At 41.7% G+C, this 25,540-nt stretch overlaps 1 protein-coding gene across 27 annotated transcripts in view; it reads right to left on the bottom strand.

Annotated features, from left to right (window-relative positions):
- clasp2 (cytoplasmic linker associated protein 2) overlaps window positions 1-25,540 on the bottom strand; it is a 320,784-nt gene that overhangs the window by 229,320 nt on the left and 65,924 nt on the right. The window contains exon 1 of one of the 27 annotated variants that reach the window (XM_043688886.1): window positions 6,875-7,024. The exons of the other annotated variants lie outside the window; for them this stretch is intronic. Within the exon in view, the coding sequence (XP_043544821.1) occupies window positions 6,875-6,890 (16 nt within the window). The 5' untranslated portion in view covers window positions 6,891-7,024. Of the gene's footprint in view, window positions 1-6,874; window positions 7,025-25,540 lie in introns of those variants that run through there. 27 annotated transcript variants of the gene reach the window in all.

The raw sequence follows: 25,540 nt of genomic DNA, 5'->3' as shown, positions 1-25,540 counted from the left end.
TTGCTGAGATATTTGTATCATCAATAGTCACAGGTGAAGTGCTGGAAGATTGGAGGTTGGCTAACGTGGTGCCACTGTTTAAAAAGGGTGGTAAGGATAAGTCAGGGAACTACAGACCAATGAGCCCGACGTCAGTGGTGGGCAAGTTGTTGGATGGAATCCTGAGGGACAGGATGTACATGTATTTGGAAAGGCAAGGACTGATTAGGGATAGTCAACATGGCTTTGTGTGTGGGAAACCATGTCTCACAAATTTGACTGAGTTTTCTGAAGAAGTAACAAAGAGGATTGATGAGGGCAGAGTGGTAGATGTGATCTATATGGACTTCAGTAAGGCGTTCGACAAGGTTCCCCATTGGAGACTAGTTAGCAAGGTTAGATCTCATAGAATACAGGGAGAACTAGCCATTTGGATACAGAACTGGCTCAAAGGTAGAAGACAGAGGGTGGTGGTGGAGACTGAAGGCCTGTGACCAGTGGAATGCCACAAGGATTGGTGCTGGGTCCTCTACTTTTCGTCATTTATATAAAGGTTTGGGATAAGAGCATAAGAGGTATAGTTAGTAAGTTTGCAGATGACACAAAATTATGAGGGGCATGGATAGGATAAATAGACAAAGTCTTTTCCCTGGAGTGGGGGAGTCCAGAACTAGAGGACATAGGTTTAGGGTGAGCGGGGAAAGATATAAAAGAGACGTAAGGGCAACTTTTTCACGCAGAGAGTGGTACGTGTATGGAATTAGCTGCCAGAGGAAGTGGTGGAGGCTGGTACAATTGCAACATTTAAAAGGCATTTGGATGGGTATATGAATAGGAAGGGTTTGGAGGGACATGGGCCAGGTGCTGGCAGGTGGGACTAGATTGGTTTGGGATATCTAGTTGGCCTGGACGGGTTTGACCAAAGGGTCTGTTTCCATACTGTACATCTCTATGACTGAATGAAATGTGGGAATGAATTTTTTTTTAAGATAACTTAACATGTTGGTTAGGGAAGCATCAAAGGAATTGTCTTTGATAACTTCCAGAAGTTATGAGAAAATTCCAATAAAAACAAACAACAGAACTGAATACCTATAGCCTGCCAACAATTTTTTTTTAAAATCGGGGAACTGGGGTTAAAAGGGATAGAAAATAATTTTTGAATATTTTACAATGTTTTCCTGGTGTCAGAAAGGAGTTCAAGACTACATGGTTTCACGTAACTCCAGTTGATGTAAGGGAGAACACTTGTGAAAGGATGTTATTCATCAATAATCCTCTAGGTTAAATTTATCTGGTAAAGTGTCGTTAAAGTAACTGAGAAGTCAGTTAGATGAGAAGTTTGAATGACTAATAAAATACTGCAAATATATTCCAAGCAGATTCTCGATTGTTGTCTGCTACAAACAACTATGAAGTGAAACCCACATCCCTGAAATAAAGAAGCCAGCCCATGAATAGTTCCATCAGCTTCTTGAATAAACACAAATTATCCCTCACTCACCCCAACCTCTTCATAAAATACAATGGATCAGTATATAAAGAGTCTTAAATCTGAAAACTAGAACATAAGCTACAAATTTGCAAGGTGCCTTAAACCTTAGGAAATGAGCTGAAGAAGAAAGCACAAACGTTTTCAACAAATTCATCAGTTTTCAAAGATACAAGCATTTAGAAACTTGGCTAAGAGTAACACATTTTCAAATTATATTATTTTGAAACCCTAATACTCAACCTAAATTAGTTTTATCCAGCAATATTGTTCATGCTTGACCATTACAACTTTTTTAGCTTGGTACTGATCATGCTGCCATTTTCATTGCTTCAAATTTTTCATATAAGTCAATAGTGAATTAGCAGAAATCAAGTCAGTTGGTTGACCTGAGACAATGCTGATAACAAATCAAATACCTCAAGGTCTACATTACAGTAGAATTTACATTATCCACTATAATGGAATTAAACATCACACATTCCTCAATAATTAGCCAGTCCTCAATAATTTTTGTCAGCAATTAATTGGTAGTTAATGTATTTTAGTCTCAGAAGAGACGACTGTTGCAACAATAACCAAGTCACAGGATGAAGACAAAAAACATACAATTACAAAAAAACAATTTTTGTGACAGTGTAGTCAATTTATCAGACAGGAAGCTAAAGGATTATACTGGACCTGCCTTGTCTGAGCACCTCATCTTCTGGCTCTTATACCCTACAAACCAATAAATTCTAGCTCCTTTACAAATGATTCCACGGCCTTAAACATATCTAACCCACTCACGAGAATCTTAACTCCTGTGTCATCCTTTTAATTTGATGGCAAAGTTCCAAGCTGTATAGGCTTCCCATCTACATTCACTTAAAACTGGGTCATCTTAATAAATCATTCTTCACTTAACACTTATCCAAAATGTATTTTTTAAACCAGATATTTGGTGGTCATCTGCCTGTATTTCAAGGTAAAAGACAATTTTTAGCTGTTGGAAGTTACTTCGTATGATTTACAAGATTAAAATGAACTAAACTAGTGCCTGGTGTTGTGTCAGATTTGTATTGGTATATTTCAAATTTCACCAACATTTGCTGCCAATTTGAAAGGTCATTTTGTATTGTTTACACTATCATTACACACTTTCCAAGAGCTTAATTGGCAGTACTGTTTAGACATGAGTGAAGAAAAATGAACATCTTTCAAAATTTCTCTCAAGTATTTATGCTTTATCTTAAATATTAAGATATGGAAATGTGAATATTGATGGTAAAGTTGACATTTATTACTGATAATTAATCACCCTTGAGAAAGTGATGATGAGCATTCTTTAACCACTGCGCAGGTAAGGAAGATCAGGAGTGTTGACCTTACAATGAAGAGGAAGGCTAACCATGTCCAAGTCATAAGACTATAAGACCATAAGACATAGGAACAGAAATTAGGCCATTTATCCCATCGTGTCCGCTCCACCATTCAATCATAGCTGATAGGTTTCTCAACTCAATTTTCCCACTTTCCTCCTGTAACCTTTGATCCCCTTGGCAATCAAGAACTTAACTATCTCTGGTTTAAATATATTCACTATATATTGCCTTCTGTGGCAATTAATTCCATAGATTCACCAGTCTCTGGCTAAAAAGATTTCTCGTTAGCTCCGTTCTAAAAGGTCTTCCCTTTACTCTAAGGCTGTGCCCTCCAGTCCTCATATCTTTTGCCAATGGAATCATCTTCCCAACATCAACTCTGTCCAGGTCATTCAGTATTCTGAAAGTTTCAATCAGATCCCCCAATCATTATTCTAAACTCCATCGAGTATTGTCTCAGAGTCCTCAAACGTTGCACATTTGTTCAGCCTGTCATTCCTAGGATCATTCTAGTGAACCTCCTCTGGACCTGCTCCAGGGCCAATACACCTTTCCTGAAGTTTGGGGGCCAAATTGCTTACAATACTCTAAATATGGTCTGACCAGAGCCTTATAAATCCTCAGAAGTATATCCCTGCTTTTATATTCTAGTCCTCTCAAGATGAATGATAACATTGTATTTGGCTTCCTAATTACTGACTTAAAGTGCAAGTTTACCTGAAGACTAGGACTAGGATTCTGAAGTTCCTTTGCACTTCAGATTTCTGAATTTTCATCCCATTTAGAAAACAGTCGATGCCTTTATTCTTCCTACCACACTTTCCCATGTTGCATTTCATCTGCCACTTCTTTGCCCTCTCTCCTAATCTGTCTAAATCTTTCTGCAGCCTCTCCACCTCCTCACATCTGGCTCTCCCCCAATCTTTGTATCGTCTGCAAACCTAGCCAGAATGCCCTCAGTTCCTTGATCCAGATTGTTAATGTATAAACTGAAAAGTTGTGGTCCCAACACTGACCCTTGTGAAACACCACTAGTCACCAGTTTCCATCCTAAGAAGGACCCTTTTATCCCCACTCTCTGCCTTCTGCCAGACAGCCAATCTTCTATCCATGCTAGTACCTGGCCTCTAACACCATGGGCCTTTATCTTACTCAGCAGCCTCCTGTGCGCACCTTATCAAGGACCTTCTGGAAGTCCAGATAGATAACATCCATTGGTTCTCCTTGGTCTAATCTGCTCATTACCTCCTCAAAGAATTCAAACAGATTTGTCAGGCATGACTCCATGCTGGCTTTGCCCTATTTAACATGCACGCCCAAATATTCAAAAATCTCATCAGATGGTTTGTGATTTGGAGAGGAATCTGGACATTTGCTATCTATAAACTTCTTGGTGGGAGAGGTTACTATTTCAGAGGTAAAGCAGAAACAGCCATGGTAACTGTCCCATCATCCAGTTTGCACTGCAGCCAAAATGTGCCACTCCATGATGTGGAAGATGTGCATGTTGGAGGTGATGGTCATGCTGGAGATCAGGGATCTCTTCATTGGTGCTGAACCTCTTGAATGTTGCTTCAGCTCTATCCAGCCAGGCAAGCAGACAGTAAAATTTGTGTCTTGTAAATGCTTGATGATGTTTGGGAAATCTGGAAGTGAGAGGCCTTCTTTCATAGCCACTTCAGTAGCTAAAACAGTTGAATCTCTGCTTAATGGTAAGCCCAGGATGTTGACAACAGAGGTAATTATGCTACGAAATGTATTTAGATTATTTCTACTGCTCAAATGTTACTTGCCACTTATCAGTCCATATCTGGATATTCATCCAATCTTGATGTATTCCAGCATAAAGTGCTTCATTACATGACAAATTGCAAATAAAACTAAAAACTGTCCAATTGAAAGCAAACAGCCCCACATCTATATGTATTGATCTAACTATGGTTGGATGATTTCTATAAATGTCAGAATCACAGAAACCCACAAAAAAAAAGCATATCATACCTCTCTTGTTTTGGCAACTCAGAGTAATTAAGTACACTAGAACCTTATTGCATACCAGATGTCTGTCTCATTAAAATTAATACAATTAAATTTCTTTACCTCTTTAAATTGCCACTTACCACAGTTAATTCATAACTTTCTATCAGAGATAGAAATCTGGAATGTATAAATTTGTAGACTATGCAATTGATTGTGAAGGACATCGAACAACTTGGTAACTGAGACATTGTATGTTTCTACTGGTCAGTGATTTTTATCTGTTACATCACTTTCTAAACAACAAAATATATAAATGAATGCTTAAGTAAAAATGTGTGCAAAATATTTTCAATATACAATTTCAGGCCTCGCTCATTTCTGTGTAATCTTACTTTGCTTTCCACTAAACAAATAAAGGCAGCAATTATTGCAACAGTTCAAGGAGGTACCACATTCTCCAGGGAAATTAGGAATGGGCAATCAATGTTGGCTCAGCCAATAACACCCACATCCCAAAAAGAGAAAAAGTCAAAAAATCTGAATTTAACACCAAAGTGTGAACAGCCACAGCGTCATGCTCTTACATTAACTCAAGGGTTCAGGCTCAACTTTAATGTTGGCTCGCCATCTGCGTGGGTTTCCTCCGGGTGCTCCGGTTTCCTTCCACAGTCCAAAGATGTGCAGGTCAGGTGAATTGGCCATGCTAAATTGCCCGTAGTGTTAGGTAAAGGGGTAAATGTAGGGGAATGGGTGGGTTGCGCTTCGGCGGGTTGGTGTGGACTTGTTGGGCCGAAGGGCCTGTTTCCACACTGTAAGTAATCTAATCTAATCTAATCTATTATTTATCATTGCAATTATACTTCCTTATCTAATTTTACCTGTGCTTGCAATAAACTCCCATTTTGTTTTGTCTTTTTTTCTCCAGTTTGAGCCTTCAATTTCTTCACATGTACTTGGCTAGGAAAATGGCTCTCTTTTTTACAATTCATAACTTGTTTTTAGAAAATTGACAGTAAAAATAACAATATCCAAAGCACTTCCAAAGATAAATGTTCTTCAGCTCTAACAACTACCTAGTTTTATGATTATATTGTAATGTACATTTCAATTGTAAACCAATGCTGCAAATTTTCCTGGCATCATTTCACAAAGCTCCTGCTTGTATTTTGTCCTCCAAAATGTGCACCATTTTTCACTAGCATCAATGAACAATGATTTTCTGTCAAGTGCATGCCCCCCTCAAGGCACCCACAGACATTTTTTAACTGCAAATCCTACAAATTCAATTCTGGGAGAACACTGAAAACACCAACTAAAATCTAGGCTGGTGCCCTTCAGCTCAATGTGGCCTAAATCAGATATGACAAGATAAAGGAGTAGTGTGTGTTGTTCAAAGCATTTAAGAAACACCAAATTTAAATGGCAATTAGTACCAATTTTTTTTCAATATTTTTAGTAATATTACAATTATTAATCTTTTGAACATTTTATCTGTAAAAAAATTGCCCAATTCTCAAAAGATAAGTAGTTCAAATTAACCAAAATATCAATTCACTGCACAAGCAAAAGCACAATGCTTCATTTAGTAAGCATATTCTTTGCACACAAAACTGACTGCACAAGCATTTTTGATATTCATTTAAAATTTTCCATTTCATAAATTTCAATATAATCAAATCATCTCTTACTGCAATTAAAATTTCTTGGGGTTTTTAATGTTAGCAAGAAAAACCTAACTTCTGTATGAACATACAGAAAAAAATTAAATGTATCTAACACAGATCAGAAGATTTTAATGTTTATACGAACAACAAATAATTCGAAGTACTACACATACATTCTCAGCAGGTTCAGTGATAGTTGTATTCCATGGGCAAATCTAAAATGATTTAATCAATAAAATTCAAAGAAATAAACTACAACATTTCCCTTTCTGCTTTCATCATAGCAAACAAATTTTCATCAAGAAAAACTGTGATAACATAGGCTTTGTCTTTTACATTTATCTATAAATAGTGCAACTCATTACGCTTTGGCTGTATTTCTTGTTGGCACTCACCATCACCCATGGCCATGTTTCCAGTAAAGCTGACACTTGCAGAATGAAATATCAAATCTGATCCTGAAGCAGCTGAGTAACTGTAGGTGCTAGCGCTGTTATCCCCAGCACATCACAAAGATAAGCAAAACACTGTATGACCTAGTCAGATTGCAGCTTCACACTGTAATAGCCAACAGCTGTCGGATGAGTTCAAAATAAAAGTCTCACTGCTAACAGGGTTTCATGTGAAAGTCTGCTGTCGCTTTTAAAACAAGTACCTCAAATCGCAGTGTCTTCAGATGACCTACTTGGCACATGCATAAAAATGTACTACGTTTCTGAAAAACAGCACAAAGAGCACCACCTATTGTGCATCCAAATTATGTTCATAATTTGGTCGCAAGCTTCCAGTAGAGACTTTTAGAGCACCACAACAACACAAGACACATGTTCAGTAATCAGAATATCTGTATTCCCTGCAGATGCTCAACATAATCAGACCGCAATCACGTGGCCAGAAGTTTACCTGAATAATAAATATTTTGTATTATAAGCTGAATTTATATCTCTTTTTGGAAATCTGCACATATCCTGTTTGGAATCAAAAGGGGGAAAATGAGCCCTTTGTTTTACAATCTAAGTCAGCTATAAAACCAGCACATTCAAACAATACCATCAAAGGCTCAGTGTAAGGGAAGCTACATAACATTTTACGTAGCACGATCCTATTCGTGACAGCGACACAAGGCGAGTGGATACGCAGGTGCAATGAGCCTTTTGTCATGGAAAATTACAGGGCATTCAACATCCAGTCTTCATTACTAATGACAGCTGAGCAAGAACAGTTGGGATCAAAATGAAAACAAATCAGCAAAAAAGCAAAGAAAAGGTTGCGTTGCTATATCAAAACAATCAAAATCCTCTTTTTAATTCCAGGCTTCCTTTTTGCAAATTAGGTCTGTAGTTTCCAAAACAAAATTCATCTGCAGTCCTAGTAAAATTCTGAAATTGCCAATCCTCAGAGTGCCTAAGTCATAGCACCAAAACACCAAACAAAGGTTGGCAATATCTTTCATAAATTAACTATTCAAACCAAAGCTGTAAAAATTTATAATCAGAAGGAGGGTAATGAAAGGCTAACAGTATGCTTCACATCCATGGATCTGTTCTTCCTATCTGGGGTAGAATCTTGGATACACTGCCAGAACTCTGCAGTGAAAGACTAAAGACAATTTACTCATCACCCAATATGCTCAGTCATAATCAAACTGATTGATTGAGTGATTTATTGTCACATATAGAAAAAGTGAGGGCTGCAGATGCTGGAGATCAGAGCTGAAAATGTGTTGCTGGAAAAGCGCAGGTCAGGCAGCATCCAAGAAACAGGAGAATCGACGTTTCAGGCGTAAGCCCTTCTTCAGGAATGAGGAAAGTGTGTCCAGCAGGCTGAGATAAAAGGTAGGGAGGAGGGACTTGGGGGAGGGGCTTTGGAAGGCGCCGCCTTCCTAACCTGCAATCATCTTCCTGACCTCTCCGCCCCCACCCCAGTCTGACCTATCACCCTCACCTTGACCTCCCTCCACCTATCGCATTACCAAAGCCCCTCCCCCAAGTCCCTCCTCCCTACCTTTTATCTCAGCCTGCTGGACACACTTTCCTCATTCCTGAAGAAGAGCTAATGCCCGAAACGTCGATTCTCCTGTTCCTTGGATGCTGCCTGACCTGCTGCGCTTTTCCAGCAACACATTTTCAGCTATTGTCACATATACCAAGGTACAGTGAAAAGCTTTGTTCACGAGCAGTACAAGCAGATCATAGTAAGCAAGGATGTACAGATCAAAAAGACTTCGAGACATACAGGTTATATCAAACAGGAAATGCCGAGGCAAGATCAGTGTTAGCAAGGTCAGCATTATTTGAGGCTACAGAATCCATTCAATAGTTTAATAATAGATGGGAAGGAGCTGTTCCTGAACCTGGTTCTGCCTGAAGAAACAGGTTGGAGATCATTACCAGGGTGTGATGGGGTCTTTGATAATGTTGGCAGCTTTTCCGTGGCAGCGAGCCATGTAAGGTTGACTTCTGCGATGGTCTGGGCTGTGCACACCACCTTTGTAATTTCTTATGGTCCCAGGCAGAGCAGCTGCTATATCAGGCCATTATACTCCCAGGCAGTATGCTCTCAATGGTGCATCTGTAGAAGTTGGTGAGGGTCCTTATGCACATGCCATATTTTCTGAGCTGTCTGAGGATGAAGAGGTATTGTGTGCTTCTTGAACATCACATCTACATGGAAAGTCCAAGACAGGATGTCGGTTATCATCACTCTAAGGAACTTGACACTCTCAACCCCCTCAACCTCAGCTCCGTTGATGTAGATGGGTGCATATTCTTCTCCTTTCTTTCTGAAGTTAATGATCGTTTATTTAGTTTTGCCTATGTTGAGAGAGAGATTGTTCTCATTGCATCACATCACCAAGATTTCAGTCTCCCTTCTGTATTTTGACTTGTCATTGTTAGAAATTCGTCCCACTATGGTGGTGTTGCCTGTTGACTTGTAGATGGCGTTTGTTTGAAATTTGGCAAAACAGTCGTAATTTACAGGATGTACAATAAGGGGCTGAGGATGCATCCTTGGAAGGCTCCAGTGTTGAGTGTTTTATTGTGGAGGAGGTGCAGTTACCTATCTTCACTCATTGCGGTCTGTGGGTCAGAAAGCTGAGAATCCAGTTGCAGAGGGTGGAGCCGAAACCAAGGTCACAGAATTTTTAGATCAGTTTGGAGGGGATAATGGCGTTGAAGGCGGAGCTGTAATCAATGAGCAGGTGTCTGACATAGCAGTCCTTGTTCTCCAGATATTCCAGGGATGAGTGCAGGGCTAGGGATAAGGCATCCGCTGTGGACCTGTTACGTTAGTAGGCAAATTATAGAGGATTAAGGCAGGCTGGGAGATTGGAGTTGATGTGGGCCATGACCACATGGTGAAGCACTTAATGATTACTGAGGTCAGAACCACCGGGCGGTAGTCATTGAGACACAGTGAATGCACTTTCTTAGGTGGGGGCTGAGGGTGGTCTTCTTGAAGCAGGTGGGGACTTCGGCTTGTTGGAAGAAGAGGTTGAAGATGCCAGTGAATACCTCCACCAGTTGGTCCGCACAGGATCTAAGTGCTCGGCTGGGGATACCATCCGGGCCTGCTGGTTTCCTTGGGTTGACTCCCAGTAAGACCGATCTGAAGTCTGCAGCGGTTACCGAAGGAACAGGTGTGTCTGAGGCTATTGGGGCAGGCGTCACTGCACCGCTGGCATTCTGCTTAAACCGAGCAGAGAAAGCATTCAGCACGTCAGGGAGGGCCTTGTCTTTGTCCCCAATCTTGCTCTATTTCATTTTGCAAATATGTCATCATGGTCACTCTGGTACCCTGGATTCTAGATTCTAATGAGGACAACTTTATTCTGATCCTTATGAATCCTGTTATCCCCAAAATAAAAACAAAACTCCAACTGGGGGACTTGGACTCCAGGCTTGGTTGTGATTGTGAAGTTTGCAGCAAAACAATTTGAAAAAACAGGATCGGAAAACCCAATCCAAATGGTATTCTCCTACTTACAAAGATTGCAGAACGTGGTATTATTATAAAAAACACCCTCTTCCAACAGAGGGGCAAATAGAAAATACAAGACATTCCAGATCTATATGGAGGTCATATTCCTGCTATAAGCATCACTGACATGTTCAATCCATGAATAATATTAATCCAGCACAAGGTCCTAAAGTCCACGTGGAAGAAAGTCAATGTCTCAAACTTAAAATAACACTGAATCTATACTCAATGGAGTTTAAATGATGAAACGTTCTCACTGAAACTTGCAGAATACTGGAAGGCCATGATATAGTGAGCATAGAGAAGATGTTTTCATTGGGAGGAGAGACTAGGATCTGAGGGCACAGCATCAATGAAGGGATGACCCTTGACGGCTGAGATGAGGATGAATTTCCACAGCCAGAGGGTAGTCAATTTCATTGCTGCAGAATGGTATGGAGGCCAAGTCATGAAGAGTTTTCAAGACAGAGCTAGATAAGTTCTTGATTAGAACGCAGATTAAAGGTTACAGGGAGAAGGCATGAGAATGGGGTTTAGAAACATATCAACCATGATTAAATGGTGAAGCAGACTCAATGGGCTGAATGGTCTAATTCCGGTCTTCTCTATCTTTTGGTCTAACCTGACCAGAATTCCAAGTGCAGCTCTAAACTAATCGAGAAAACTTTCTCCATTCCCGAACAGTGGGATCAAATAAACACAGCAGTACTCAATTCCTAGGCTTGACAGCATCATTGTCAATGTCAGTTGAAAAAAGAATAAACGGCCATTGGCACTTGCCAAACAACTTGAGTCCACTATTCAAAAAAGGCAGTGTACCAAAAGGTCAAGGCTGATGCCCAAAGACAAATCCACAAGATAAAGATCACATGGTGAGAAGAGACAGCTGAAGAGAGCCAACACTGCACCAATCATTATGGTATGTAAAATTCTTGTGAAGCCAACAGAACCATGTGTAGACAAAGATAAAATGGCCAAAATACATCTTGATTTCAGGATGCTATTTTCCTTGTCAAAGGTGACCATAGTACCCGTCAACACAGGAAGGAAGATTTTGAACAACTTGCCAATTGTTATTCAATAGTGGCAACTGATACTCTCTAGACTTTGTCACTGTGCCTTTTATTGGTATCTATGGATGCACCATCATTGATGGAAGAGCTGCAACAAGCAATAAAACAGATGAAACATGACAAAGTCTCTCACCCCCATGATAATCCAGGTGAAGACTTCAAATCCAGTGAACATTTGCTCACCTCAAGACTCTACATATCCATTCTACAGACTGGGAGGAAAAAAATTGAGCTCCTCTAATTTAAGAAATGTAACAATCATAGCTACCTTCAAGGAACAGGATACATTACATTGTAAAAGCTATTGAGGCATTTCACTCTCACCCACATCAAGCAAAGATACATATCCTCCTGATTCACCTACATCCTGTGACTGGGGAAATTCTTCCAGAGACATACTGTGGCTTCTGGCCTTACAGGGAAACATCTGAAATCGCTTTTGTTGCCAGACAAATGCAAGAAAAATGTCAAGAACAACACTAAGCACTTTCCATTGTTGTCATCAACCTAACTAAAACATTTGGCTCAGGAAATCATTAGCTCTGTGGATTGTGCTCCAATGATTTGGATGTTCAAGAAACTTCATTTCAATCCTGCAACTACTTCACGAAGATATGACTGAAACTGTCTTGAGTGGGAGATCTCAAGCAGCTGCCTTCAAATCAACACTATGTGATGGTCCCAATATTATTCATTTTCCAATAAGTTATAAAAATCAACTGCCTTCTGGTGTTCATAGCCAGATGAAAATCTTACCTTTGGTTGTCTCAATGCCAAAACTAAACTGAACACTACATATATAAATTATCTAGAGATACAGTGGAGCAGAATATTGTTGTCCAATCAGCATCTGAATTCTCAGTCTCTCTCATTCTTTTCAATTCTGCATGCAAAAAAACTCAACCTGATGTTAAATGTTAGAAAATCAGAGATTCAAGATGGCAGCAGTCTGAACAGTCTGCTGCGTTCGGGTCTGTGCAACACCCTGTGCAAGATGGGCTCCTAACCCTAACCTCCACCCTCCCATTAGTCACCCCTGGGGAAAGTTGGTAGCTTAAAACTGGTAGAATACCTAGAGCCCCTTTAAATTAGAATTTAGAAGGTCTGGAGTTGATAATGAAGGCGCCCAAGGGAAAAGGAGCTAGGGGACTGCAGCAGGCAGGGCACTCCCCTACTATGTCAAGCACACCCCCAGCCATTACCTCAACTCCTGTGGTGGCACCTTTGAGTCCAATGGAGCAGCAACGTCTACTCACAGAATTTACTAAACTCTGTGAAAAGATAGAGGGAGCGCTGGAACCAATTACTGCCATGCTGGCAAAGCATGGATAGGAGATCAGGAACTTGGATCAACATGGAGAAGCTGTGGAACAAAGGACCACTGCCTCGGAGGCTGCGCCGGAGAGCTCTGTGGGGCGGGTCCAAACGCTAGAAGGCCAGGTTCGGGCCCTGCAGGAAAAGGTAATCAACCTTGAAAATTGAGGTTGGAGAAAACAAAGCTACGTTTTTTGGGCTTACCTGAGCAGGAGAAAACCTCACTAAATTCCTTGAGGGATGGCTTCTGAAGCTGCTGGACGTGGAGATAGAGTTGGGCCAGGTAGGTGTGGAGCGGGCCTAGCGGATTGCATTGCACAGGTTCGGGCTGGCTTAGCACCCCTGCCTGGTCCTACTGCAACTCCAGCAGTACAAGGAAAAGCATTTACTAATTGAAACAGCCATAAGATGGGAAAGGATCCAACGGCTTTGGATTATAAAGGCTCGAAAATAATGCTTTTTCATGACGTAGCCAGAGTTTTAATTAAGAAAAGGAAGGTCTTTGATGAGCTAAACAAAAAAATTTAAGAGTTTTCAACAGTCAATACTCCCTGAGATAACCAGCAGTGCTACATTTCAGTTATGGGGGAGCTGTCTACAACTGCGACTTGGCGGGAAAAGTAAAAGAATTTTTGGACTTGCTGATATGATAGAGTCTGGCCCAGGAGGGCGAAGGAGGTGTATGGACAATGGCATAATATGACATTTTTTCTCATCTTCTTTCTCATTGTTTTTAATTCCTTTTGGGGTCTCTGACTTTATAGGATTGATATTGCGTTGGTGTACAATCCGGTGTGTTTTATAATAGATGTGTTTGGAGGCTATTAGTTATTCTATTGTTCTGTTTTGTGGGGGTGAGGGGTGGTTGCTCCTTGGATGTAAAGATGTGTGGGGATGAGATTAGATTACTTACAGTGTGGAAACAGGCCCTTCGGCTCAATAAGTCCACACCGACCCAGCGAAGCGCACCCACCCATACCCATTCCCCTACATTTACCCCTGCATCTAACACTATGGGCAATTTAGCGTGGCCAATTCACCTAACCTCCACATTTTTGGACTGTGGGAGGAAACCGGAGCACTCAGAGGAAACCCACACAGACACGGGGAGAATGTGCAAACTCCACACAGTCAGTCGCCAGAGGCGGGAACTGAACCCGGGTCTCTGGCGCTGTGAGGCAGCAGTGCTAACCACTGTGCCACCGTGACGCCCACTATGAGATGAGGAGGGGGAGGGGTGAACGTCCATTGTTAACTGGTAAGAGTGTAAATAATATGCTCGTTTTTCTTGCTCGAGTCTGGGGCGTGGCCTTAACTGCAAAGTGCAAAGATGGTTGTGAGGTTGAGAGTGAATGTCCCCTCTATATGCAAGTGAGGGGTTGGGGGGGGGGGGGAATCTCTGAAAACTTGTGCTTGTGTTCAGTTGTTTAATTTAAGAGTAGAGGTTAGTTTTTTTAGCTTTAATAGTTTTGATAGTGTTTGTAGGAATAGTCTTTAGATTTGACAAAGTTTGTTTCTTATCCACTCGTCACACATTGATTGGGCTTCTTCCTCTTTGGAGGGCTCCAGGCTGTCGTGTGTGGTCATGACTAGTAATCTGTTCAGGTGGTGCACCTGGAGTATAAAGGGGAGCCACTCCCCCATTAAAAGGAAAAAGGTGCTCTCAAGTCTCAAGAAGGAAAGGGTTGACATCGCGATGTTGCAAGAGACACATTTGACTGATAGGAAACACCTGAAGTTACAGCAGGGGGAATATGATAGGGTATTCTTTTCCTCCTTTAACTCTAAAAGCAGAGGGGTAGTCATACTGGAACAAAAGAACCTCCTGTTTCAGGTGACAGAGCAAATCAAAGATGAGTATGGACAGTTTGTCATTCTTAAGGTGCTGATACACTGAGAAGAGTATGGCATTTTGAACATTTATTGACCCCGGCGCACCCTCCCAAAGTTTTAGTTGACGCGGACTCTAAGGTAATGGAGCTTGGGGTGCACTGTACGATTATAGGAGGAGACTTTATTTGTCTCACGGACCCTGGGATAGACAGGATGCCAAAAGTGCTGTCGGGTACACCTCGGCAGTCTAGGCAATTAGTGGACTTATGTGAGGAGCTGGGGCTAGTGGATGCGTGGAGGTGCCTCCACCCGAACAGGAGGAACTTTACCTTCTACTCCTACCCACACAAGTATCGATATGTTCTTTATTCTGTCGGTTTGCTTGGATTGGGTGTTAGCATGCAGAACTGGGAGGATAACTATTTCTGACCATGCAGCAGTATATTTAGATGTTAAGACCAAAGGTAATAGAGTAGGCAAGCAACAATAGTGCAAGGATCCATTTCTGTTGAAGGATGACAACTTTGTTCAGTATGTCACAAGGGAGTTTAGGGTTTTGTGGGACATCAGGGTATGGCCAGGAATCCGTCCGTGCTCTGGGAGACCACCAAAGCATTCTTAAGGGATATGATTATTTCATACTCGGCAACGAAAAGGAGATTGAGGGGGGAGCAGCAGTGGATGCTTGAGGCCTGGTTGAAGGCAGCCAAATCGGCATATTACACAAACCATCCATGGTTTAACTGCAGCGGGTCACAGGTCTCTGGGCTGCTCTTGACTCAGTGCTCACTCAAGTGGTGGAGATAGGGGTCTCCTTTGCAAAGCAAACGCTGTTTGAATATGGGCATAAGCCAGGTAGATACCTGGCTTACCTAGCTAGGAAGGAAAGTGCCCCACCGTCCATTGTGGCTGACAGGGAGAGAGCTAGCAATGTCACTCATGAACTGAGGAAGATCAATGCCAGATTTCAGAAGTTCTATATAGAGAGTTATACTAGTCTGAGGGATGTGGGGATGGAAATGCGGGAATGGAATCCCTTTTTGAAAACTTGGACCTCCCTGGTATAAATGCAGATCAGGTCTCCCTTTTAAAGCACCTCTAGCAGTACAGAAGGTGCAAGAGGAAGTAAGGCAGCTCCAGAGTGGTAAGCCACCTGGTCCAGAGGGATTCCCAAGTGAATTTTACAAGGGGTTTGTACACATGTTGGTTGGACCGCCATTGGTGATGTATAATCACTTATATAGCCAGGACTGTCTTCCACCCTCTCTTAGGGAGGCTAATATCTCCCTCATTTTAAAAAAAAGGGGAAGATCCCAAAGATTGCGCATCGTATAGGCCCATCTCGTTGCTGAATGTGAATTTTAAAATTTTAACAAAGGTATTGACTTTGAAGTTGGAGAAGGTTATTATAAAGGAGGACCAGATGGGTTTTATTAAGGACTGCACCTCCTCTAATAACATCAGGTGGGTATCGAATATGATGAAAATATGTCAACAGAGGGCGATTCTGGGTTTGGTGGTCTCCCTGGCTGCAGAAAAGGCTTTTGATCGGGTGGAATGGTCGTATCTCTTTGCTGTTCTAGATCATTTTGGTTCAGGAGGGGCCTTTACTAGATGGGTTGCAGTGTTATACAAAGAACCTAAGGTGGCGGTTTTTACAAGCAGAGTTAGTCGAGTAATTTTGATGTGAAGAGGGGTAGCTGCTACTGTTCACCTTGGTACTTGGGACAGAAGATGAGACTTGGGAACACAAAATAACTCTCTATGCGGATGATGTACTTGTTTCTAGCTAACCCGAAAAAGTCCATACCCCATTAATACAAAAAATTAAGTTATTCCGTAGTTTTTCAGGATATAGGATAAATTTCACAAAAGTGGAAGTGATGCCCATGGAGGGTGGGAGAGGTACTGAGGCTGGAGGGCAGAATGGAATTTCCCTTTAGTTGGACACTGGAAGGTTTTCTCTACCTAGGAATGTTTATTACTCCTCCCTTCTGGCAGCTGAACGGAGCTAACTTTGTACGGCTGTTTGAAAGGATAAAGCAGGACTTGGGAGGAACCGCCGGAGTCAAGCCTGGGTCAATAGACTCCGGCTTTACACTCCGGGAGGAGTGTAAAGGAATCTCCTATCTGGGAGATCTGTTTGAAGGAGAGGTCTTGATGTGTTTTAGCCAATTAGGTCAGAAGTATGGAATCCCTAATGGGGACCTTTTCTGATATTTCCAAATTAGGGATTATATACAGAAGAAAACCATGATTTTGACCCAGCCCTACAAGTCGGATATAGAACGTAGAGTGCTCCAATGTGGGGGCGCTCTCTCAGTTAGTACCATTCATCATCTGCAAAGAAGAAATGGCTGGGGGGGATGTGGAGAGACTCCATGAGATTTGGAATCAGGAGTATGGGGAAGAAATCTCATCGGAAATGTGGGAGGACATATGGGGGACTGTAAAGAAGATTTCAATATGCAATGGGGCACAAGTGATGCAACTGAAGATCCTCCACAGGGCCCGTACAGCATCAGAGAGACGAACAAAGTTTAAGAAAGGATCTTCCCTAAAATGTGCCAAATGTAAAAACTGTGTTGGACCCTTACACATTTCTTTTGGTCCTGTCACAAGATCCACAGATACGGGGGGGGGGGGGGGGGGGTGCCATACTGAATGAACTGGAGAGGATCCAGGGAATGGAAGTTAGGGGGGATCCGCTGTGCCTCCTCTTAGGACTACCAAATCTTCCCTCTTTGGGTGAGCATGGGAGGAGATTATTCAACATTCTGATGCACTGTGCAAGGAAATACATGCTAATGAATTGGATATCAGAGAAGCCTCTAGGTTTTGTAGGGCGGCGCAGACTTGTGATGGAGCAAGTCCCTTAGAATTACCTGACAAGTGCGGTGCACCACGGAACAGAGAAAGTTTATAAGACATGGCAGCCCTTTCTAAATTATACAGACATGGACGCTGTTGGCGGTATTGATTAGGACCTTTGTGTAGCAATGAGGGCTGTATATGGCAGTCTGGGGAACCCACGAATGGTGCGGGGGGCTGGGCGGTGAAGGGGGGTGGGGGGTGGGAAAGAGATCTTCTAAATACAGGTATAATCACTGTTGCTCCCATGGACGGGTGCCTTGATGGACTGCAGCGAGTGGAGTAATGTAATATAGTTCAATGTAGTGTAATTTAATTTTGGTGAATTGTAACTTAATTTAATGTTATTTAATTTAATTTGATCTTGTGCTAGTTTGGATTAAGTAAATAAGAGTTGGCTACAATCTGGAGAATAGGAGGCAGTTTATTGTTAACATTATTGCAATATAAACACAATAGTGCAATATTATTTATACTTTTCTGTACTTTTGTACTTTCATAACTTTTTTCTTTAGGTTTGCATTTTTGTAAAAAAGGAAAAAAATTTGTTCAATAAATATATACATTAAAAAAAGTTAGAAAATCAAAAATCAACAAACACCTGATTAGCTAAATATTTCTTCTCAGAGAATGTCAGGACTGCAGATGCAGGAGATCAGAGTTGAATAGTGTGGTGCGAGAAAAGCACAGCTGGTCAGACAGCATCCAAGGAGCAGGAGAGTCAACGTTTTGAGTATAAGCTTTTCATCAGGAATGAGGGGGCTGATAAATGGGAGGGGTGTGGGGCTGAGGGAGGAAAGGCGGGGGGGAGGTTGGGGGAGGGGGGAAATTAGCCGGGAATGCGATAGGTAAGTGAAGGTGTGGGGTCATGGTATTTCATCTTCTAGATGTTGAAGGAGAAACTTAAAAATATCTTGAGCACTCCCTGAACCACAACTGTAACCTTTCTCGAAAAGCAAGTACATGAAAAGATCTAACAGCAGATCAGCTGCTCAATTCAGACTCACACAAATTGTGGCAACAAGTATTAGACAACAAGCTACAAGAAGTCATTGTTCAAATGTTTACTGCCATTATGCTCCATTATGGTAATGTGACATTAACTCTGCTTTCTCTCCACAGATGCTGCCAAACTCAGAGTTTCTCCAGCATTTTATGTTTTTATTTTGGCTTTCCATAATCTTGAATCATTTGTTTTATTTATTATATTGGTATATGTTCCTGTATCATAGCAAGATCTTGAGTATACATAAGTGACAGATAGGAGCGCTACAGAAATTCTGCCAGCAAGCCCTCTACTGCATCCTCCGGATTCAATGGAGAACCATCAAAAAAATTTAAAGCTTTTTTGAATCCAAATCCATAAGCATTCAGCAAAACTCGTGGGACATCAAATTTGATTGACTGGTGACTGCATCCGTAAGGCTCAAACTTGTCTTCCCTAACAGGGATTATTCTCTCAACTCAAGTGGACAGTGTACAAGAGAGGACAAAGAAAATGTCCTGAGAATATTATAAATTGGTACTTAAAATGCAGTAGTAGTGACTTCATGACAGGTTTGGGAGGTGGATGGAGTTTTTTTTTAAAACTAATACCTCTGAACAACAATAGCTTGCCACTAAACTGTACCATGCTTTCTGTAATACCTTAAAAGATAAAGCAGAGTGATGGCAGAAGGAAAAAGCAGCATATCCTGCACTCCAGGTTCAACCATCCCATGGGAATTCCTGGCCCAATGCACCCCAATACTTGCGGGTCAAAAATTCAGGTCAATGGTAGAAACTCATGATGCTGAGTGAAATACATCCTCAAAGCAAGGGACACCTGGTGACGATAACATCTTGCTCTGTCCCTTCTGCCAAAATGCATCAAATTAATTTCTATGGATAAAATCCCATCTGCCACTTGTCTAGCCAGTTTGCCTACATATGTCCTATTACAGTAGTAAGTACTACGCTATGGAAGCCATTCTTCCATATATGCAAACATTGGCAATAGAGAAATTTTTCTTGGTAATCTAATATGAAAGTCATATTAACCATATTAATCATACCCACAAAAATACAGTCTCAGCAGAGACCTTGGAAAACACCACTGTCCACCAAATCTCCATCTGAAACATTATGAAATATCCTCATATTCCATGAACCTCAATTACTTTCCTTGCATTTTTTTCATGATGCTCCAAAATTAGAGCTAGGACCTGGTGGTGTATTTTACTTCAAGTAGCTTCTCAGGAGTAAAGCTCTTTGTGGGCCATTGCATCAAGTAACAATCAAATGTTTACTTCCACTCTCTGTACTGTTACCTGGGATAAGTTTTGATCTTCCATTTGGTCATACTATCACCAGCCTTTAATACATCAGTGCTTGATTGATTTACGGTGTGGTGTTGCTTTAGTAGAACTCAATTGTTCTGAAGTCTCCAAAATAATCAGCATTTTTCACCATTTTGTTATGTCTAAATCCACTAAGAAAAGGTGCAGATTAAGAGATTTTCAGGATCTCAGTTCTTATGGACTTCAGCATTTTGCATGGTAGAACGTGTCTGCTGGTCATATTTAAGTTGGTACACAATATTTGATGCCTACTTCTAAATTAAAATCTGCCTCCTCTGATTCTGATGTGATCCAAGCAGAACATAAAAGCAAAGGTTTTAACTAATTCTGAATGCATTGTGCAAGCAAGACCACACCATTCTGTATTCTGCAACTGACTAAACAAATACAGTAGCAATTGGTTGAAGTGCCTTGACAAAATTTCTTCCATGTTCTGAAGTAGAACAATTCCTTGACTTGGTTTTTTCCTGCTGGTGCTCTTTCAATTTCATGTGATGTGTCAAGGTACACTAGGTACTCAGTGTGAGAGGACTAAACAATCCCACATTACCAAGAATTGCCCATAGCGTTGAGAGAAGTGTAGCTAAGGTGCATTAGTCATGGGAAATGTAGAGTAATAAGGTAGGAGAATGGGTCTGGGTGGGATACTCTTCGGAGCGTCAGTGTGGACTTGTCAGCCCAAATGGCCTGTTTCCACACTGTAGGGATTCTATGATCCGAGGAAATGCTTTGAAAGGTCAAGGAAACCATTGACAATGGTTTCTGTCAAGTACACTCAAAAGAGTCAGTTATACAGTATTGAAACAGAATCGTTGGTCCAACAGTGAAGAAAGTTTATCCAGCATCTCCTTATAACTTAAACTCTCCATTCCTTGTAACATCCTGGTAAGTCTCTTCTGAACCATCTCCAGCTTAATGACATCCGTCCTACAACAGGGTGACCAGAACTGGACACAGTACTCCAGAAGAGGTGGCACCAATGTCGTGTACAACCTCAATTTATAATCCCAATTTCTATACTCAAAAAGCTAAGCAATGAAGGCAAGTGTGTTGAACACCTTCTGAACCATCCTATCAGTATGTGATTCAAACGTCTCTGTGTTCTACAACACTACCAAAGGCAATACTTTTAATTATGTAAGTCCTGCCTTGGTTTGTTTTATCAAAATGCATTACCTTACATTTATCTAAATTAAACTCCATCTGCCACTCTTCAGCCCCTTGACCCAATTGATCAAGATCTCGTTGTAATCTTAGGCAACCTTCTTTACTGTCCATTATACCAAATCTTGGTGTCACCCTCTCCCAATACTCAAACCCTCCAGTACGAGCAATCAAATTCTTTTTAGTCATTTGTCAAGGCATCAATGGCTTTTCCTCTATCAGAAACATAAAAGGATATTCACTTATAATTGCACCACTCTCAGCAGCATCAGCAATTCCTCAGACACTGAATGTGCCTGTGTCCATATGCAGCAAGACCTGGATGGACAACATCTATTATGCATGGACTGATGCGTGGCAAGTAACATTTGAGGAAAAAATGAAGACTGCAGATGCTGAATTTTTTTAAAAGAGTAGATGGCGGCACATGGCTGATAACGTGGAGCAGAGGATGCAGAAAGAGAATCACTGTTGAAGGTTTCGGATTTGTAGTGTGTACTGGATTTCAACAGATTCCTCATTTCCCCTCCCGTCACATTATCCCCATCCCAAGTCTCCAACTCAGCACCACTCTCCAGACCTGTCCATCACTCCCCGCTCTGACCTATCACCTTCTCCCTTACCTTCATCTACCTTTCCCCCCAACCATACACCTTCTCATTTAATCTCTCAGCCACGGCCCACAAGCCTCATTCCTGATGAAGGGAATATGCCCAAAACGTCGATTCTCCTGTGCCTCGGATGCTGCCTGACATGCTGTGCTTTCCCAGCAACACACTCTACCCCAAGTAACATTTGAGCCACACAAGCACAATCAATTATCATCTCCAACAGAAATGAATCGAACCATCTCCTGTTGATATTCAAAAGCATTATGATCATTGATGCCCCCTACTATCAACATCCTAGGGATTACTATTGATCAGAAAGTGAACTGGATCAGCTACATAAATACTGCGGCAACACGAACAAGTCAGAGGCTGGGTATTCTGTGGTAATTCACTTTATGGCTCTTTGAAGACTATCCACCATCTATAAAGACACAAATCATGATGAGGAAATGCCAACATTCACAAGATGCACAGTAGCAACTCGCCCTGGCCCTGAAGACAACATCTAGCAGACCAGTGACTCCCTAACACCAAAGAAGGACAAGGGAAGCATATGCATGAGAACATCACCACCTGCAAATTCCACTGCAAGTAACACACCACCCTATATCGCTGTTCAGGTCAGTGGGTTAATATCCTAAAACTCCCATCCTAATTGCACTGTGAATGGACCTCTACCCCCATGACAGCAGAAGTTCAAGGTGGCAGCTCACCACCAACTTCTCAAGTTCTAAGTTTGCTCACTAGTAGATTTGTTCTCGGAGGTTTCGTCACCATGCTTGGTAATATCATCAGTGAGCCTCCGATGAAGCACTGGTGCCCTGTCCTGCTTGCTATTTATCAGTCTTGGTCTGTTGTGGTGGATGATATCACTTTCGGTCCTTATTCTAAGAGGCTGGTAAATGGGATTGAAATCAATGTTTTTTATTGAAATTCTGGTTTGAATGCCAGGCCTCTAGGAATTAAGAATTCCCACGTGTGTCTTTGTTTAACCTGTGCCAGGATTGATGTATTGTCCCAGTCAAACTGGGACATCACCGTAGCCGAAGAAACACTGGCATCACAATCGCCCTTCTCACAATCCAGCCAAAGCTTTGGGTCCGCTATGCGAATGACACCTTTGTCATCATGAAACACAACAAATTCGAAGAAACCCACAAACACAAAAACAACATCCTTACTGGTATAAAATTCACCAAAGAGGAAGAGAACAACAGCAGACTCCCCTTCCTAGATGTCACAGTAGAATGAAAAGCTAATGAAGAGCTGTAGACCAGTGTTTACAGGAAAACCACACACAGTGACGAGATACTCAACTACAGGAGCAATCATCCCAACACCCACAACAAGAGCTGCATCAGGACACTACTTTAAAAAAGTCACAACACACTGCAGCACAGGAACTAAAAGAATTCGAAGAAAACACCATGAGCAATGGGTATCCGATAAGTGCAGTTTTCCGATTCCTACACAAAAGACCTAAACAAGAAGACATAAAATGCCCAGAGAGTCTAGCAACCCTGCCATCCATTAAAGACATTTCGGAGATTACGACCAGACTACTCTGGCCCATAAGCATCATGATAACCCACAAACCTAGCACCACACTGAAACAGCTCCTGATGAATTTAAAGGACCCTGTACAACAAACAGCAGAATGAACATTATTATGGGTGGCACGGTGGCCCAGTGGTTAGCACTGCTGCCTCACAGCACCAGGGATCTGTGTTCGATTTCAGCCTTGGGCGACTGTGCAAACTCCACACAGACATTCTCCCCGTATCTGCGTGGGTTTCTTCTGGGTGCTCCGGTTTCCCCTCACAATTCAAAGATGTGCAGGTCAGGTGAATTGACCATTCTAAATTCTCATTGAGTAGGTTATTAGTCAGGGGCAAATATAGGGTAGGGGAATGGGACGAGGTGGGTTACTCTTCGGAGGGCCGGTGTGGACTTGTTGGGACAAAGGATCTGTTTCCACACTGTAGGGATTATAATTCTAAAGCGGTTCATGTGGTGCATATGGATTTCAGTAAAGCATTGATAACGTTTCCACAAAATACAGAGGCATGGAATTGAGGGTGATTTAGTGGTTTAGATCAGAAATTGGCTAGCTATAAGAACTCAGAGGGTGGTGGTTGATGGGAAATGTTCATCCTGGAGTTCAGTTATTAGTGGTACACTACAAGAATCTGTTTTGGGACCACTGCTATTTGTCATTTTATAAATGACCTAGATGAGGGCTTAGAAGGATGGGTTTATAAATTTCCAGATGACACGAAGGATGGTGAAGTTGGGGATAGTGTGGAAGGATGTTGCAGGTTACAGAGGGACCTAGATAAGCTGTAAGCTGGGCCGAGAGGTGGCAAATGGAGTTTAATGCGGAAAAAAGGGTGAGGTAATTCACTTTGGAAGGAGTAACAGGAATACAGAGTACTGGGCTAATGGTAAGATTCTTGGTTGCGTGGATGAGCAGAGAGATCTCAGTGTCCATGTGCATAGATCCCTCAAAGTTGGCACCCAGGTTGATAGGGTTGTTTAAGGAGGAGTACAGTGTGTTCCGTTTTATTGGTGGAGGGATTGATTTTCGGAATCATGAGGTCATGTTTCAGCTGTACAGAACCCTGGTGCGGCTGCACTTGGAGTACTGCATACAGTTCTGGTCCCTGCATTATGGGAAGGATATGGAAGCATTGGAAAGGGTACACAGGACATTTAGCAGGATGTTGCCTGATATAAATGCAAGTTGTAATAAGCAGAGGCGGATGAATTTGAGCCGGTTTTCATTAGAGACAAGAAGGTTAAGAGATGACTTAATACAGACATACAAGATGATCAGATAGGGTGGACAGTGAAAGCCTTTTTCCTTGAATGGTGATGGCTAGCACGAGAGGCATAGCTTTAAATTGAGGGATGATAGATATAGGTCAGATGTCAGAGTTAAGTTATTTACTCAGAGTAGTAAGGGCATGAAATGCCCTGCCTGCAACAGTAATTGCCTCGCCAACTTTAAGGCCATTTAAATGGTCATTGGATAAACAAAGATGAAAATGAAATAGTGTAGGTTACATGGGCTTCAGATTGGTTTCACAGGTCAGAGCAGAGGGCCGAAGGGCTTGTACTGCACTGTAATGTGCTATGTTCTATGCAAAATACCCTACAAGGACTGCAACAAACATTACATTGGACAGACTGGCATGAAACTAGCCACCAGGATACATGAGCACCAACTAGCCACCAAAAGACATGACCAACTCTCACTAGTGTCCATACACACAAACGAAGAGGGACACCCGTTTGCCTGGGACAAACATCCATCCTGGGACAGGTGAAGCAAAGTCACACACGGGAATCCCTAGAGGCCTGGCATTCAAACCAAAATTCGATTAATAAACATATCGATTTGGACCTGGTTTACCAACCTCTCAGAAAAAAAACGGAAGTGATAACACCCACCACAACAGGCCAAGACACATAAATAGCAAGCAGGACAAACACTAGCACTTCATTGGAGGCTCACTGATGTTTCTTAGCATATCGACGGAACTTCTGAGAACAAATCTACCAGCTCAGCGAGCAAACTTGCAACCTGATGCACAACAAATCATTTTCACAATTCTCAAGGACAAATAGGGATGGACAGTCAGTGCTGGCCTAGCCAGAAACACTTACACATTGTGAACAAATATGAAAGAACATTTGGTTGGAAACAACTTAGTCATTATCTAGCTGCTTTTCCATTGTTGTTATTGATTATTATTCAGCATTAGTTCATATTCCCCTTGTGGGCTTTCAGAGATAAAGCTGCATTCGGCACTGAGCAAATGCACTGGTAATATTCAGAACTATAAGGATAGGTGCTAATCACACTATGGCTA

The sequence above is a fragment of the Chiloscyllium plagiosum genome, chromosome 4, assembly GCF_004010195.1.
Source record: "Chiloscyllium plagiosum isolate BGI_BamShark_2017 chromosome 4, ASM401019v2, whole genome shotgun sequence".
Taxonomy (NCBI): domain Eukaryota; kingdom Metazoa; phylum Chordata; class Chondrichthyes; order Orectolobiformes; family Hemiscylliidae; genus Chiloscyllium; species Chiloscyllium plagiosum.
The sequence above is the reverse complement of the archived record's forward strand: the minus strand, read 5'-3'. Positions and strand labels throughout refer to the sequence as shown.